The sequence below is a fragment of the Thalassophryne amazonica genome, chromosome 1 (assembly GCF_902500255.1).
Source record: "Thalassophryne amazonica chromosome 1, fThaAma1.1, whole genome shotgun sequence".
Taxonomy (NCBI): Eukaryota; Metazoa; Chordata; class Actinopteri; order Batrachoidiformes; family Batrachoididae; genus Thalassophryne; species Thalassophryne amazonica.
In genome coordinates, this window is record NC_047103.1 from 102,726,972 (window position 1) to 102,744,143 (window position 17,172).

At 43.3% G+C, this 17,172-nt stretch overlaps 1 protein-coding gene across 1 annotated transcript in view; it reads right to left on the reverse strand.

The window, feature by feature from the left end:
- The window catches only part of reck (reversion-inducing-cysteine-rich protein with kazal motifs), a 508,306-nt gene that overhangs the window by 149,547 nt on the left and 341,587 nt on the right, over positions 1–17,172 (reverse strand). The window contains exons 13-15 of the mRNA XM_034173078.1: positions 15,171–15,314; positions 14,892–15,080; positions 11,878–12,000 (exon numbers count right to left, since the gene is read on the reverse strand). Of these exons, the coding sequence (XP_034028969.1) occupies positions 11,878–12,000; positions 14,892–15,080; positions 15,171–15,314 (456 nt within the window). The remainder of the gene's footprint in view (positions 1–11,877; positions 12,001–14,891; positions 15,081–15,170; positions 15,315–17,172) is intronic.

Here is a 17,172-nt window from a genome sequence, read left to right on the forward strand (position 1 = left end):
TAGGTGGTGCCCCCAGTATTCGAGGTAAGATTATCCACAAGTGATAATTTCAAAGAACCTAAAACACATATTATATTCTTCCTGATTCTGCTACCCTACTCACAACACCCCATAATGACAACATGATTTTTTTTATATTTGCAAATTAATATAAAAACAATAGCAATCAGAGATTTCTGACATCTACCAAGGGCTGACAAGGAGCCAAAATAAGAAATATGTGATTCACACCATGACCTGGATTTCACCTGAATCCAGATTGTACAACACAATCCAATAATTGCAGACTGATCCAGAATGGTCTGACTGATCAAGATGTTGCAATCTGACATTTAATTCAGAAAATGAAACAAAATAGTGTCTTCCTGATCTTGGATTTAAATTGTGAAGTCGTATCCATGAAGTAGTTTTGATGTAATCCATAAACATCTACAAAAAGAAATCCTGATCCAGTATCTGGATCCGAACCCAGGTCACCTCCAAAATTTAGGGCAACTTCACACATAGTGCGAAGTTTGGACGAAGTGCACACTTAGTGTGCATGACGACGGAATTGTGTGCAAACCATGTAATATCATCCCTGTCGCCAATGCCTTGTACACCTGTTGCTACTATTTGCGTGCACAAACACCTGAAAGACAAAGTGTGCGCTGTGCCAACCCATCTCACCCTCTCGCGGCAGGTGTCGGCCAAATTCCAGGTGACACATACAAACATCTAACACCACTCACATGGCACTTAGAAAATGTGTGGCCAGTTGCACTCTTGGCACGGCAGCAGTCTACAGACAATCAATGTCGTACTGCTGTGAAATTTGTCTAAGTTCCCTATGAGTGTGACTTTCCAAACACACACACTGACAGTTTGGTGTGTGCATTCCACTCACGGGAGGAGTGGCTTCCAACAGAGGCAGCTGTGGTGATCCGTCATTCTGGACATTCCAGCTACACAACACCTACTGTGTTTGGACAGTTATGGGCTGACAACTGTCCACTGTGAGGCGTGTGTGTCTGATTGCTGTATTTACGTGGACATGAATAAAAACATATATCACTGTGGTGGCAACAAGCTGCAGCAAGCAAGTGCATGCATGGAGCAGACACTGACAGCTCCCCAAGGTTGAAATGGACCGTCAGATCAGAACACGCAGCGTGCAATCTGACCGTCACATCACCCACATGAGGTCTGTTCCACATGACACGATGTCTGTGCTGTGGTGCGCCGTCCACAAGACACGAGTGTCGGGCAGAACATGCGCATGGCTGACTGGACGCACATGACCAGTAGATGTGGACATGATCAGAACGCACTGCTTCTTATTCATTTCATGACTGTATGTCTAACTGTCAGAATGCTCCTAGCACGGGCCGGGGCGGAGGATTAGCAGCAATCTTCCATTCCAGCTTATTAATTAATCAAAAACCCAGACAGAGTGTTGTGTGTTGGGGGGTGTGGCTGGATATTTTGGTGTTCTTTTCTTTTCTTTGCTCTTCAGGTGGCATGGAAACTGATTTGTCTGTGGAGAAGGTGCTGGCTGAAGAGTCCTCACCCTCATCAACATCATGTGTAGCACCTGTGACGGGTGCTCACATGCAACCTTAAAGACTTTCAGCTGAAGCAGATAATTGGATGGCGTTCTGCATTTAAGTCATGTGTGATTCAAGCAGAACTGCCGGGAACTCGACCTTGTGATGTTCGTTTGTGAGACGCTGAGGACCGCGCCTGGGTTTGACACATCGAGCCCATGAAGCAAGGAAGGGTGAGGACACATGCTGTCAGCACACAGCAAAGGTGATTAAGTGTTTGATTAATTGTTGATAGTAACTTGGTGTTTTGTTACATAGTATACTTGAATTGTGATGAGAATTGTGCAGCTTGCTTCTCACTGCTGTGGTGTGCGGATAAGTGATCCTCCACCTGTTGTGAGAAGCTGCTCATTTGCATAAAGTTAAAAAAGATACAGACCTGAATGTGTTGCTGATAGCGTGTGTCTTTTGAAAGATATTGTTGTAACTGCTGACTTACCTCACCTCTTCTTTGCTTCACAGAGAGTCAGTTTGTCGTGTCCACCTAGGGGGTGTTTGGCGGTGGTAGTGAGTCCAGGAGCGCCGGGCTTTGATCCTTGCGGGCGCTGGAGAGCGTGCCAACAGTCACTCCACCAGAAGGACGCTATTTTTGTTTTTACACCTTTTATGCACAGTGGGTGTAATAAATATATTGTTTTTGGAACCGCTTTTCTGGTTATTTGTAGCACTGGGTTCTGTCAGACGCAGGTCCGCTCCTCAACCCGCGTCGACACATAACAGTAGTTCCCGGCCATTCCATAATGGACCCAGCGGCAGAAGCGGTTCCTTTTGCCGAAAAAGTTCAAGAACACTTGGAGAAAATATGGGAGCAATTACAGCATCTCGTAAACCAAATTAAACAAACAGACGCCCGTGTTACGGAGCTTGCAGCGCAAGCCGTTCCGCTTCCTGCTGCTCCAGCTGCGGCATCATCGATACTAGTGCAGATAACTCCGTCACCCAGAGATTCGGCGTCCGAACCGATTGTTTGTCGTCCGGAGCCTTGTGTGGTGATGCAATGTTCTCTGGTTTCTGCTCAGTCAGGTTGGAGCACCGCAGCTTTACGAGGAATGTTTGTAGATGGGTTAAATGAGTCATTAAAAGACGAGCCGGCAGTCCGTGACGAGCCAAACGATTTAGATGAGCTAATATCGTTGGTGATTCGTCTAGATGATCGGATGAAGGAGCGTGGACGCAAGAGAGGACGCCCATCAGAGCGGGTTTTTTCGTCTCGGGGCTTTCCCCGATACAGATCTGGGTCACCTCTTCTTCGCCCCACTGAAGCTCCTCTGACGGGACCTCTGGCTCCTCCTCTTGACGAGCCCATGCAGCTCGGACGAGCAGAGATTACTGTATTGCCCCGACATGTAAGCGTCAAGAGAAATAATGGTGACGTATCTCCAAGTGTTCTGGGACAGGCAAAATAACACACATAAAAAAAAAAAAATCTAACACGGGTAAATGTTTTGTTTTCTTTAAATAGGGGTTATAATTGTATGGGGAGTCAGAGGCATATCTGGTGGAGTGACTGTTAGGCGGTTAGAAGTCCGCCTGGGTTCACGTCATTGTTAATTTTTATGTTTTTAGGTATTTTCTGTTTGGGTTGTTGGGTCGTTTTATTTTGTTGTTTTTTATTTCTCTACATCCCTAACCCCAACCTCACTTGCCCCAAGACCGTTTGTCTTGTGGGTTGTGGGGTGGTGCAGGTTGGTCATGATGAGCATTCTCAGAAGACCTCTGCACCTGGGGGGGGGGGGTGTTAGAGGCGTTTTTCTTGGTTTGGTTAGGGCCCGGTTCCACTCCAGCCTCGGTGAGCCTTTGTACCGTTCGTCATTGGTGTTGCCGGGGTGTGGTGCAGCGGAGACTTACCTCAGTCGGAGGGGTGGGCCGATCTGTTGCCGTTCGCCATTTCGGTAGTTCCACCCCTCCCGAGAGGCTGGGGTATGGTCGAGTTGGGGCACCGGACGTATTTCCGGTTCTCTGCTGCGCCTTGGGGTTGGAGCTGGGTTAGTTTTTTCCTGTTCACTTCTCCGTCTTAATATTTTGAGCCGTTCGCCAAAATTGAGCCGCCAAAGGGCTCTGGGAGGGACCTGGGGTCTTTCGGGGTGCCGGGGAGGGTAACAGGGTTTATGGTCGTTTTATATCACCCCGGGGTTGTTTTTGGTGGTCCTCCGGGGGTTGATTTTTGATTTTGTTCTGTTTCCTTCCGGGTTCCACCTCCAGGGCTGATGGGACGGTCCTCTGGGGGGGAACTGGCTTGGGGCCAACTAGCCAAGTGTGACCGGGTCTGGGGTTCCAGGGTTGTGGGGAGGGTACCTCCTGGGGTTGATGGTACGGTCCTCTGGGAGGCGCCGTTTGCTCCATGTCCACCTGGGGACCTTTGTGGGATTATGGTTCTGGCTGTTCCTCCTGGAACTGGCGATGAAGGCCTTCTGGGGGGGGTTGGGCTCTACAGGTCATTATGGGGGGGTTGTTTGTTATTTTTCTTTTATGCATTTACGTTTGTATTGTGTTTGTGAGGCTGTGTTGGGTTTTTGCGTTTGGGAGTTTTTCTTTTCTTCCCGGGGTTTGATGGGACGGTCCCCTGGGGAGGTTTTGGGTGGGTTTTATGTTTTTTTTCTGTGTGTTGAATTGTACTGGGGAATGTTTTGGGGCTTTTGTTGATGCCAGCCGGCCTTCCAGCTGCGGTGCCTATCCTGCTGTCTGTGGTGGACCTTGGGAGCGTGGTGCTGTCTGCTTCCTGACGTGGACCCCGGAGGGAGGTGCTGTTCTCGGGCCTGGTCTGTTCGGTCGCCGGGAGGCTTCCCGTTGATGGGGGGGTACTGTTGTGTGTTTGGGGGTGTGGCTGGATATTTTGGTGTTCTTTTCTTTTCTTTGCTCTTCAGGTGGCATGGAAACTGAATTGTCTGTGGAGAAGGTGCTGGCTGAAGAGTCCTCACCCTCATCAACATCATGTGTAGCACCTGTGACGGGTGCTCACATGCAACCTTAAAGACTTTCAGCTGAAGCAGATAATTGGATGGAGTTCTGCATTTAAGTCATGTGTGATTCAAGCAGAACTGCCGGGAACTCGACCTTGTGATGTTCGTTTGTGAGACGCTGAGGACCGCGCCTGGGTTTGACACATCGAGCCCATGAAGCAAGGAAGGGTGAGGACACATGCTGTCAGCACACAGCAAAGATGATTGTTTGATTAATTGTTGATAGTAACTTGGAGTTTTGTTACACAGTATACTTGAATTGTGATGAGAATTGTGCAGCTTGCTTCTCACTGCTGTGGCGTGCGGATAAGTGATCCTCCACCTGTTGTGAGAAGCTGCTCATTTGCATAAAGTTAAAAAAGATACAGACCTGAATGTGTTGCTGATAGCGTGTGTCTTTTGAAAGATATTGTTGTAACTGCTGACTTACCTCACCTCTTCTTTGCTTCACAGAGAGTCAGTTTGTCATGTCCACCTGGGGGGTGTTTGGCGGTGGTAGTGAGTCCAGGAGCGCCGGGCTTTGATCCTTGCGAGCGCTGGAGAGCGTGCCAACAGTCACTCCACCAGAAGGACGCTATTTTTGTTTTTACACCTTTTATGCACAGTGGGTGTAATAAATATATTGTTTTTGGAACCGCTTTTCTGGTTATTTTCTGGCAGGTCCGATCCTCAACCCGCGTCGACACATAACACAGAGCTTTAATTCATTTGAAAGCTTGACTCTTAGTCTTGTCCATCCAAATTGGAAGTCCCAAAAACCAGTTTTATTTGTTATTATCTATCGTCCACCTGGTCGTTACTGTGAGTTTCTCTGTGAATTTTCAGACCTTTTGTCTGACTTAGTGCTTAGCTCAGATAAGATAATTATAGTGGGCGATTTTAACATCCACACAGATGCTGAGAATGACAGCCTCAACACTGCATTTAATCTATTATTAGACTCTATTTGCTTTGCTCAAAAAGTAAATGAGTCCACCCACCACTTTAATCATATCTTAGATCTTGTGACTTATGGTATGGAAATAGAAGACTTAACAGTATTCCCTGAAAACTCCCTTCTGTCTGATCATTTCTTAATAACATTTACATTTACTCTGATGGACTACCCAGCAGTGGGGAATAAGTTTCATTACACTAGAAGTCTTTCAGAAAGCGCTGTAACTAGGTTTAAGGATATGATTCCTTCTTTATGTTCTCTAATGCCATATACCAACACAGTGCAGAGTAGCTACCTAAACTCTGTAAGTGAGATAGAGTATCTCGTCAATAGTTTTACATCCTCATTGAAGACAACTTTGGATGCTGTAGCTCCTCTAAAAAAGAGAGCTTTAAATCAGAAGTGCCTGACTCCGTGGTATAACTCACAAACTCGTAGCTTAAAGCAGATAACCCGTAAGTTGGAGAGGAAATGGCGTCTCACTAATTTAGAAGATCTTCACTTAGCCTGGAAAAAGAGTCTGTTGCTCTATAAAAAAGCCCTCCGTAAAGCTTTGACATCTTTCTACTCATCACTAATTGAAGAAAATAAGAACCCCAGGTTTCTTTTCAGCACTGTAGCCAGGCTGACAAAGAGTCAGAGCTCTATTGAGCTGAGTATTCCATTAACTTTAACTAGTAATGACTTCATGACTTTCTTTGCTAACAAAATTTTAACTATTAGAGAAAAAATTACTCATAACCATCCCAAAGGCGTATCGTTATCTTTGGCTGCTTTCAGTGATGCCTGTATTTGGTTAGACTCTTTCTCTCCGATTGTTCTGTCTGAGTTATTTTCATTAGTTACTTCATCCAAACCATCAACATGTTTATTAGACCCCATTCCTACCAGGCTGCTCAAGGAAGCCCTACCATTATTTAATGCTTCGATCTTAAATATGATCAATCTATCTTTGTTAGTTGGCTATGTACCACAGGCTTTTAAGGTGGCAGTAATTAAACCATTACTTAAAAAGCCATCACTTGACCCAGCTATCTTAGCTAATTATAGGCCAATCTCCAACCTTCCTTTTCTCTCAAAAATTCTTGAAAGGGTAGTTGTAAAACAGCTAACTGATCATCTGCAGAGGAATGGTCTATTTGAAGAGTTTCAGTCAGGTTTTAGAATTCATCATAGTACAGAAACAGCATTAGTGAAGGTTACAAATGATCTTCTTATGGCCTCGGACAGTAGACTCATCTCTGTGCTTGTTCTGTTAGACCTCAGTGCTGCTTTTGATACTGCTGACCATAAAATTTTATTACAGAGATTAGAGCATGTCATAGGTATTAAAGGCACTGCGCTGCGGTGGTTTGAATCATATTTGTCTAATAGATTACAATTTGTTCATGTAAATGGGGAATCTTCTTCACAGACTAAAGTTAATTATGGAGTTCCACAAGGTTCTGTGCTAGGACCAATTTTATTCACTTTATACATGCTTCCCTTAGGCAGTATTATTAGATGGAATAGCTTAAATTTTCATTGTTACGCAGATGATACCCAGCTTTATCTATCCATGAAGCCAGAGGACACACACCAATTAGCTAAACTGCAGGATTGTCTTACAGACATAAAGACATGGATGACCTCTAATTTCCTGCTTTTAAACTCAGATAAAACTGAAGTTATTGTACTTGGCCCCACAAATCTTAGAAACATGATGTCTAACCAGATCCTTACTCTGGATGGCATTACCCTGACCTCTAGTAATACTGTGAGAAATCTTGGAGTCATTTTTGATCAGGATATGTCATTCAAAGCGCATATTAAACAAATATGTAGGACTGCTTTTTTGCATTTACGCAATATCTCTAAAATCAGAAAGGTCTTGTCTCAGAGTGATGCTGAAAAACTAATTCATGCATTTATTTCCTCTAGGCTGGACTATTGTAATTCATTATTATCAGGTTGTCCTAAAAGTTCCCTAAAAAGCCTTCAGTTAATTCAAAATGCTGCAGCTAGAGTACTGACGGGGACTAGAAGGAGAGAGCATATCTCACCCATATTGGCCTCTCTTCATTGGCTTCCTGTTAATTCTAGAATAGAATTTAAAATTCTTCTTCTTATAAGGTTTTGAATAATCAGGTCCCATCTTATCTTAGGGACCTCGTAGTACCATATCACCCCAATAGAGCGCTTCGCTCTCAGACTGCAGGCTTACTTGTAGTTCCTAGGGTTTGTAAGAGTAGAATGGGAGGCAGAGCCTTCAGCTTTCAGGCTCCTCTCCTGTGGAATCAGCTCCCAATTCAGATCAGGGAGACAGACACCCTCTCTACTTTTAAGATTAGGCTTAAAACTTTCCTTTTTGCTAAAGCTTATAGTTAGGGCTGGATCAGGTGACCCTGAACCATCCCTTAGTTATGCTGCTATAGATGTAGACTGCTGGGGGGTTCCCATGATGCACTGTTTCTTTCTCTTTTTGCTCTGTATGCACCACTCTGCATTTAATCATTAGTGATCGATCTCTGCTCCCCTCCACAGCATGTCTTTTTCCTGGTTCTCTCCCTCAGCCCCAACCAGTCCCAGCAGAAGACTGCCCCTCCCTGAGCCTGGTTCTGCTGGAGGTTTCTTCCTGTTAAAAGGGAGTTTTTCCTTCCCACTGTAGCCAAGTGCTTGCTCACAGGGGGTCGTTTTGACCGTTGGGGTTTTACATAATTATTGTATGGCCTTGCCTTACAATATAAAGTGCCTTGGGGCAACTGTTTGTTGTGATTTGGCGCTATATAAAAAAAAATTGATTGATTGATTGATGTCAGTGACAATGGATCATCACCAGAGGAACAGATGGATCACATTTGTATTGCTCGCTTGATAAATGTGGTCTTTTTATATGGTGTGGGATTTGAATTTTTTTTTTGTAATACTTCCATGTCCTTCCTGATATGAGGCAGCTTCCCGCAGCTTTCAAAGAACAGCTCTGTAGCTCAGTGGTAAAGTCTCTGACTGGGGAACAGAGGTTTTGAAAGGTGCGAGTTCGCATCCTGGGTGGTGTGTTTTTTTGTTTTTTTAATTATTCCACATAGGCGGTGCAATATGGTCCCACAGGTACCGGCTGGTTTTTATTTATTCCACATAAGCTGTGCCATGTGGTTCCACGCGTACAAGCTGATTTTTATTTCTTCCACATAAGCAGCGCCATGCGCTGCACCTGGCACTGTTCCTGCTCGACGGACACGGACGCGTGCCCGAACTCTCACATCGTCGGCTCAATGTTCTGTGCGCGATGTTTTATGCACTAATTTCAAACTGTTTTGCGCTGTTTCATCGTTTTCATCCAAACGCCATCCAAACTTCGCACTATGTGTGAAGGGGCCCTTAATGGAGTCTTCCAAGGCCTAACACCAACTAAGAAATCATATGTACATGAGGATTTACGCCCTTTCCTCAATACTTTAATGATGCACCTTTGGCAGCAGTTACAGCCTCAAGTCTTCTTGAATATGATGCCACAAGCTTGGTGCATCTATCTTGGGGCAGTTTTGCCCATTCCTCTTTGCAGCACCTCTCAAGATCCATCAGGTTGGATTGGTGCACAGACATTTTCAGATCTCTCCAGAGATGTTCAATCGGATTCATGGCTGGGGCACTCAAGGACATTCACAGTGTTGTCCTGAAGCCACTCCTTTGATATTTTGACTGTGTGTTTGGGGTCATTGTCCTTCTGAAAGACGAACCATCATCCCAGTCTGAGATCAAGAGCACTCTGGAGCAGATTTTAATTCAGGATGTCTCTGTACAAGTATGTTCTGCATTCATCGTTCTCTCAATCCTGACTAGTCTCTCAGTTCCTACCACTGAAAAACATCCCCACAGCATAATGCTGCCACCACCCTGCTTCACTATAGGGATGGGGCCTAGTTTCTTCCAAACATAATGCCAAAGAGTTCAATCGTTTTCTCATCAGACCAGAGAATTTTGTTTCTCATGGTCTGAGAGTCCATCAGGTGCCTTTGGGCAAACTCCAGGTGGGCTGCCATGTGCCTCTTACTAAGAAGCAGTGCTGCCACAGCTACTTTGAAAATGTAATCCAATTACTGATTACTCCTTGAAAAAGTAACTTAGTTGCTTTAGTGACTACTCAGTTGTAAAAGTAACTGTTACTTTCAGCAGCTGCTGACAACACCCCCCTGCCACCTCAACATGAAAATGATAACCTGTTTTGCCAATACTCACTTTATAGTCACCCTTTCTTGACTTCAATGAACATTAATACTTGTTTTATGACAAGTAAAAAAAAGACATCTTTCTTGACCTCATATTTAACTGTTGACAGCACTCTAACAATAAAACCTGCAATTTCTAACCTACATTGTTTATAAATGTAACTATTAAATTCTTTCTAACATTTTTCTAACGTGTAAATTCTCTCTAAACATTTTAGATGTTCAAATTATTATTATAAGTAGTATTAGTAGTAGTAGTAAAAAAAAGGGCTTCAAAACTGGACCTTTAACCTATGGGTGTTGTGGGGGGCCGCGTCCCTGCTCTGCCCCACGCACCCTTTCCATCTGGATTTGACATTGCATTGGCATTTGAGCCCAAAGAATGGATAACGTTTATTTAGGCAGAAAACATGACCAGATTAACAGGTAAGAAAGTTTTAGCGCATTTTTACGTCATGTTGTCCTCAGAAAGAGAGTTTAGGCGCATATGAGTGGAAAAAGTGTTAGTTATTGTCGCAGATCAGCTGTTTTTAGTGAGCAGACATGGAGCGGTTCAGCTCAGAGTTCTAAATAAAGTGGAAAAAAAAGCACAAAAATGTCTTTGTAAAGCTCAGTGCAGGTATGCTGTTGTCACCACGCTTTGAGAGATGAGGACTAGTCGTAACTGCTGCAGAAAACTGTGGATGAAAAGCTCACAGCTCACTGAAAGGGGGTAGTTAAGTCTAACCCCGACCTCCTGCCCACAGACCAAGTTTAATGCTGTGATCGACCCGCAATGCAAAAATAATAATAATGCGCAGTGACATGGGGAAGTAACTTTAATCTGATTACTGATTTGGAAAGATTAATGCTTTTCATTACTCGTTACTGAAAAAAAAACGGTTAGATTAGAGTAATGCGTTACTAAGGGCCCCTTCACACATAGTACGAATAAGTACAACTCACGGCGACTCACGGCTGAACAACTCGTATGAGCGAACCACAAAAACATAGAGCTGACGGGCAGATGTGAATGATGCCGCTGCGATGGTTTCGTGCACGCGGGATCAGAGTGCGAGCAGCTTCGTGATGTGTAACCAGCTGCTGTGAAAATAAAAAAAATAAAAAATACATGAAACCCACAGGACTCAAACCTGCAATTTTCAAAAGCTCTGATTGCCAGCCAGAAACTATACCACTGACCTACCATCACTGTCCTGTAAAAGGTGTGGGAAAATGCCTGATATCAAGAAGGACATGGAAGTATTTAAGAAAAAATAAAACCACACACGATATAAAAACACCACATTTTATTGAATCCCTCTTATCAAGCGGGCAATACAAGTATGATCCATCTATTCCTCTGTAGATGACCCATTGTCACAGACGTACAGTCATGAAATGACATGAATGATGATGCAGGGTGCTCTTATCATGTCCACATCTGCCCGCGGCGTGTCCAGCCGGCCCCGCACATGTGTCCTGCCCAACACACGTGGGCACAGAGCTCACGTGGGTGACATGACATTCAGATTGCCTGCTGCATGTTATGATCCGACGGTCCATTTCACCTGCGCACGCTTGCTGCAGCCCATTGCAACAGTGATATATGTTTTTACAAATGTCCACATGAGGACAGCAAGCAGACACATGCGTAGACAGTTGTTAGTTCATGTCTATCCAAACACAGCACGTGTTCCCCAGCCGTGACGTCCAGAACCACAGATCTCCACAGTTGCTCCTGTTGGTGGACACACTCGCTGTCAGTTCAGTGCACACACCAACTGTCACTGCGTCTGTTTGCAAAGCCACACACATAGGGCATGTAAACAAATTTCACATCCAGCTCGACAGTTATCGTCTGCCGACTGTTGTCATGCTAATAGTGCGAATGGCCACACATTTTCTAAGTGCCAAGCGAGCGGTGTTCGATGTACGTGTGTGTCAGCTGGAATCTGGCCAACTCCTGTCGCAAGAGGGTTCGATGGGCTCTCACAGCGCACACTCTGTCTTTTATTGGCATTTCACAGTCCATTCCAACTTTTTCTGATTTGTAGTTGTACCTGCATTATGCCCTTCATACTGTGTTTCACACAACATCAAGATTGAGCTCTTTATGTCCTTCATAAAATGTGTCTATAAGATAAACTGTTCAAAGTCAAATTCTGTAACAACAATGTGTGTGTAAAGGCACACACAGACAGACGCACCAGTAAAGCGCTGGCGTTCCTCGACAGAGCTTCCAACACTTAGACACTCTCTGGTGGAGCAGATGGTTTTACCAGCAAAACAGAAACATGGGTGGCACTCAACCATGAAAGATGTCCCGTGGTCTGGTGGAAAGAGAGGACATAAAATAACAAACACATCAAATGACCCTGCTGCTACATTATTATAGTCTTTGCATTCAGTGTTTGCACTCAAAAAGAGCATTTGAAAAAAGAGCAGACTGGCAAAAATATGGACTCCTAACTCAAAAATGAAAGGTTGATGAAGAAGGGATGTGCACTAAGATGTAATGATACTCTTCAGAATCTTTTAGTTTTTATTAATATCATAATTCAAGCTGGTTTTACTGAGCACATATCAATAAAAGAAAATACAAATCATAGCTGAGTTTAGGTCTGTCACGATGAGGCCTCTTTGGGCCTGTCATGATAAGATCTGCTTATGCCTGTCACGATAAGTATTTTGTTTAGATGACATATTGTCCCTGAAATAATTTTGATAAATAATATTGTTGTCATGCAACTAATTAATTAAGACATTAATTGTTAAGAATATTCAAGCATTGGCATATGGAAAAACTTTTAAAAAATAAAATACAACTAAATAACAAATAAAATGATTCAGGTTCTGGTCCCAAGAAGTGCAAGTAAATAAAGTTGCTTTAAACAGTTGACGTAGCTGAGTGAGGCTAAAGGGTTTTGCTCTCTCATTCGGCTTAAACTCAAAACATTTCCACAGCTGTGGAGCTGTGCCGTGTGGCTTTGAAATCAAGTTCATTTGGGGTTTAACGTCCACACAATCTGGTTGCAGTTATGCACTCAACACGAAAAACACCCTATTGCCATTGACTTCACTTCATCTACTTCACTGTGCGTGTGTCTGACCATGATGAAACTCTGACACAGAGATGACGGCATGAAGCAGCATGGCGAAAAATGTACATATCATGGTAGTGAAAACCATGCTGTTTAATCTGGCATCATGGTGACAAGTTTCTGACATAAACAAATACATGTGTTAACACAACTGGTAATACCAAGTCAGGTCTGAGTGAATGCACATGTGCTGTGTGTCACCACGAAACTGTCCCAGGTCCTGGATGGCAATCACCCAAAACCAACCTGCTTCACATTCCCGTGTTTTCAAGTCCAACAACAGCTCCATTGGATTTGTTTGCTCAGATTGACTGCTTCTCTGGTTAGGAATTCTGCTGCTGCCTCATCCCTAATGGACACCTCTGCCTCACTGATGGCTATTTGACCTTGGCCTGGCTCACGGTGCTGATTAAAGTATTCTGGACTTTATACCTGTTGTCATTTCTGCATTGGGGTCACCAGTTCCCTCAACAGGTTTCACATTTTAGTTTTTTTTTTTGGTTGGATTTTTTTTTTTTTTTCAATCTGATTAATTCAAGCATGTCAACAGTTTTGTCAGTTTTGTTAAATAAGGTTGGACCACTGGCTGCCTGGCTGAATGCCACTCTGGACCCACAGGAGTTCAATCTATTGTGGATGTGGCACATAATGTGCCTTAACTGAGAGAGTGGTGACATGGTGAGTTGGGAAAAAAAAACAGTCACATGACTCCTGGTGCCATCTTGGTTCCAAACTAGTGTTCGCTATTAATCTGTCTACATGGAAATCCAGCTATTTTATTTATTTATTCACTGAAAATGCTGGAGGCAAAAATAGACACAACAAAGGCTTCAAGATGTACAGATTCCCTTCAGATCTGAATAGAAGGAACATTTGGAAAAATAAAGTCAGCCATGTGGGATGGAAGCTGACTTCATCGTCAAACTTTTGAGAGGTAAATTTATTGGTCAGTCCTATGTACAGTAAAACTCACCTAAACCGTCATTGCATAAACCAGCTATTTGCTGTCACCAGACAAAAAAAAAAAAAAAAAAAAAATCCAAAGTATTTGTACTGGTTTCCATGTAATAAACACCGTATATAACGGATTTTGTAGAACGAATTTTCGCTCACGTTATATAAAATGTTAAAGTATTTCGATTAAAAAACCCTGAGCAGTCTGGGCGTGCACAGTAACAGAGCTACAAATTAAAGTTCAGCTCTGACACATTCCGATTTGAGGAAAGTGGGACCGGAGTCATTTCTGTGATTAAAAGTCTGCCCATTAATTTTTTCACACAGTGTTCAGACTTGGAGCCGCAGCCTGACATGCACCTGTCAAACCAGACACAAAAGGCTGTGATTTGACACTTTTTTGATTTTACTCCTTCATCTGCCATCATATTATAATGATTTTTACAGTGCATGCTGATTACAAATGGATCAGAAAAGTCTGAACATTTACAGCACAAAGTTGGTAAAAGATGAAAATGTACATCTTACCTTTGATTTGGAGGTGATGATTGTAGAAAGAAAAGGTAGTTGAGGGTCAAATTAGTGCAGAATAAAGCATAATCCAGAGACAGACAACTTTAAAACTGTCACACACGTCATTGCATGACACGGAATTACAGCTGTGCAGCTACATGAATCAGGCTTTAAATTAATTAAATAAGTTATCATAAATTGTAAATTTATGTAAATTTGACTGCTTAACTATTTTTATATTTATTTTTATTTTTATCACCTGTACCTGGCTGTGTTGCTGTATGTGGTTAAATGATTTACAAAAATGTTGAAAACATAAAAGGTTCATTCAGTAGTTCAGCGCAGTTGGAACCAAAATGGCGCCATGTTCTGAGTTGACACCACTCTCTCAATTAAGGCACACTAGTGGCACCCAGTATGTTCCCCATCTTGACCTGATCTTGACCTATTTTCATATTTATATCTCTTTCTAGTTAGTATGACTGAGTTATGCAAGCAAATAAAGATCTGATATGAATAAAAGTCAGGTGACAGATATGGCAGTGAGGTGTATTTTTTTCATGGCATATGATCGTATACCATATGGCATATGTGAATTTCTCCACAGTGAGTTCAATAAAGTCTTATCTTATCTTATCAGAGTAAGGTCTTACTCTTGGTTTGTCCTCCTACAATGCAGGGTTTATTGATGTCCACACAAGGCATGTTCATACAGTTCTCCAGACGTCCACTAGGAGCACAGCTGCAGACCTCATAGCACCCAGCTGGATCCATACGAGTTGGTACCTGGATACGAGCTTCTTGCTGGACCAGGAACTCTGAGGCCTCACCAAGTTTACAGCCTGAAAAGAAATACATCAACTTGCTCATTCCATGATTTACAATCTGGAGACCACACATTGGAAGATGTGTAATTGTGACTCTGGTCCTACCTGGCACACACATGTAAGGTTGGCAAGTGAGCTCATCAAGGCAACCCTTTCTGTTGACCTGGCATAAATGATTGCTGGGACAAGGATTGGGATTACATGGATGGATGACCTCCTCAACAATGTTGTCACCAAAAGATGTTGGAGCTGAACAGAGAAGAGTCCAAGGGATGAAATTACATGGAAAGAACAAAAACATATGTTATGTTTTTAATACTGAGAACAGATATATGTGATCTGTGAAATTCAGCTGCTTTTAAAGAAAGACCACAAAACAAAAGATGAAGAAATCCTAATGACTAGTTTACCAATTAATTGGTTGGCCAAATAATTGGGCAGATTGAAAGCCATTTTGAGGTAATCATCATCAGCCAATGCCCACATGTATAAACTTCATTAACAAAAAATGTATGCAGTCACATTTGCAGTCAGTCTTGCTAGTGTGGCTGCTTTGTAATAGTGTTAGTGTCACCCCATGTATCAGTTTTACAGCTCCACAGTGGGTGCTGGGAAACACTTGGAAACATACCAAATGCTGGATTCGGACAACAACAACAACAACAACAAAAAACCCAAACAAGGCAAAAACCAAAACAAAACCTAAAAACAAAGAAATCTTTGAGAAATTGGTCTCTCTTATGCTGCAGTTACACTGTCGGTGTGCAGCAGGCGGTAACCTGGATGTTCCATTGATTTCAGTGAGAGCCTGAGAGAAAAGCACCACTGTGTGCTGGGAGAGCAGGGTTTACACACTGTGATGGAATGTCATCAAAAATTACAACAACTTCTGTTTGCTTCCCAAGTTTACAAATTTTGATTCTCTCAGAAACCAGAAGCTGCTAGCTGCTGATAAATGTTGCTGTTATGGGTGTTTTACACCAAGCGCACATCACTCTAAAACCCATTATTGTCAATGAGAAACTTGCACGACGCTTTGCTGTGCGTGCAGATTGCTGCTTGACGTCAAACTCACCGTGGTCAAAGTTTAAACCAATCCAACTTTCACCGCTGCATGCTGTGGAGTATCTTCTGCTTGGGCAAAGTTCTGCTTGGGACTCCGACGAGGGCGGTCGCATCTCCTCCACTCACCCTTATCTCTCTGCCTTTAACCTTCAAGTCCCTACTTCAACAGACTGTGAATTCCTCAAAACTATATTGGATTCTGGATCTATTGGACTACTATTGGATTAACCATGGAACTGATCAGCTGGTCTCTGAACGCTATTGACACCATTTTTTCTACTACCTGCCCAGATGGAATGTATCCTGTGGGCTATGTCCTCAACTCCTGGGGATCTTGGCGTGTTGCATGCTTGGCACCTTTCTCCATTGAGGACGTCAAGGATTTATTCATTTTTGGTCTCGTGGCAGCAGGGCTGGTACTTTTTGGCTTATGTGCTGCCCTGATCTACCGGAAAATTGGCAATACGATGGCATCAAGAACCACGGGTCCTCGCTTGTCTGTCATGATTAACGAGGTTGGCAAGGCAGTGCATTCTCAGACTGCGTTGACTCTTGAACTTAGACGCAAATTGGATGACACCTTGGAGCTGATGCGTGCCTTGCAGTTGAAGCTGAAGGTTTTGGAGGCCGGTGAATATTCTTAATTCATAATTGGGAATATTCTTAATTCACAATTGGGATTTGGTTGTTCAAGTGGAGCTGTTAAAAGTGTTTTTCACTGCTCAGCTACAACACTCCAGGCTTATCTAGCCTCAAGGACAAATTGTCCAGTGCTAACCTGTAGAGGAATTTATTCAGGTCTTGGTGAGATTATTCGGCTCCATTCTTATCTCAACCCACAAAGACAATAAACTGACAGACTTACACATGGACTGAAGCATGCTCCAGCTTTTCCCTTTACCTCCCTTCCTGCCCCCCCCACGGCAATGATAATAAAGCTATCCATCCATCCATCCATCCACCCATCTTCACATGCCCAATAGAAACAAGGCATCAGGCCAAACACAGAAGATGACACAGTGCAGAAATGTGTGGCAGAGGA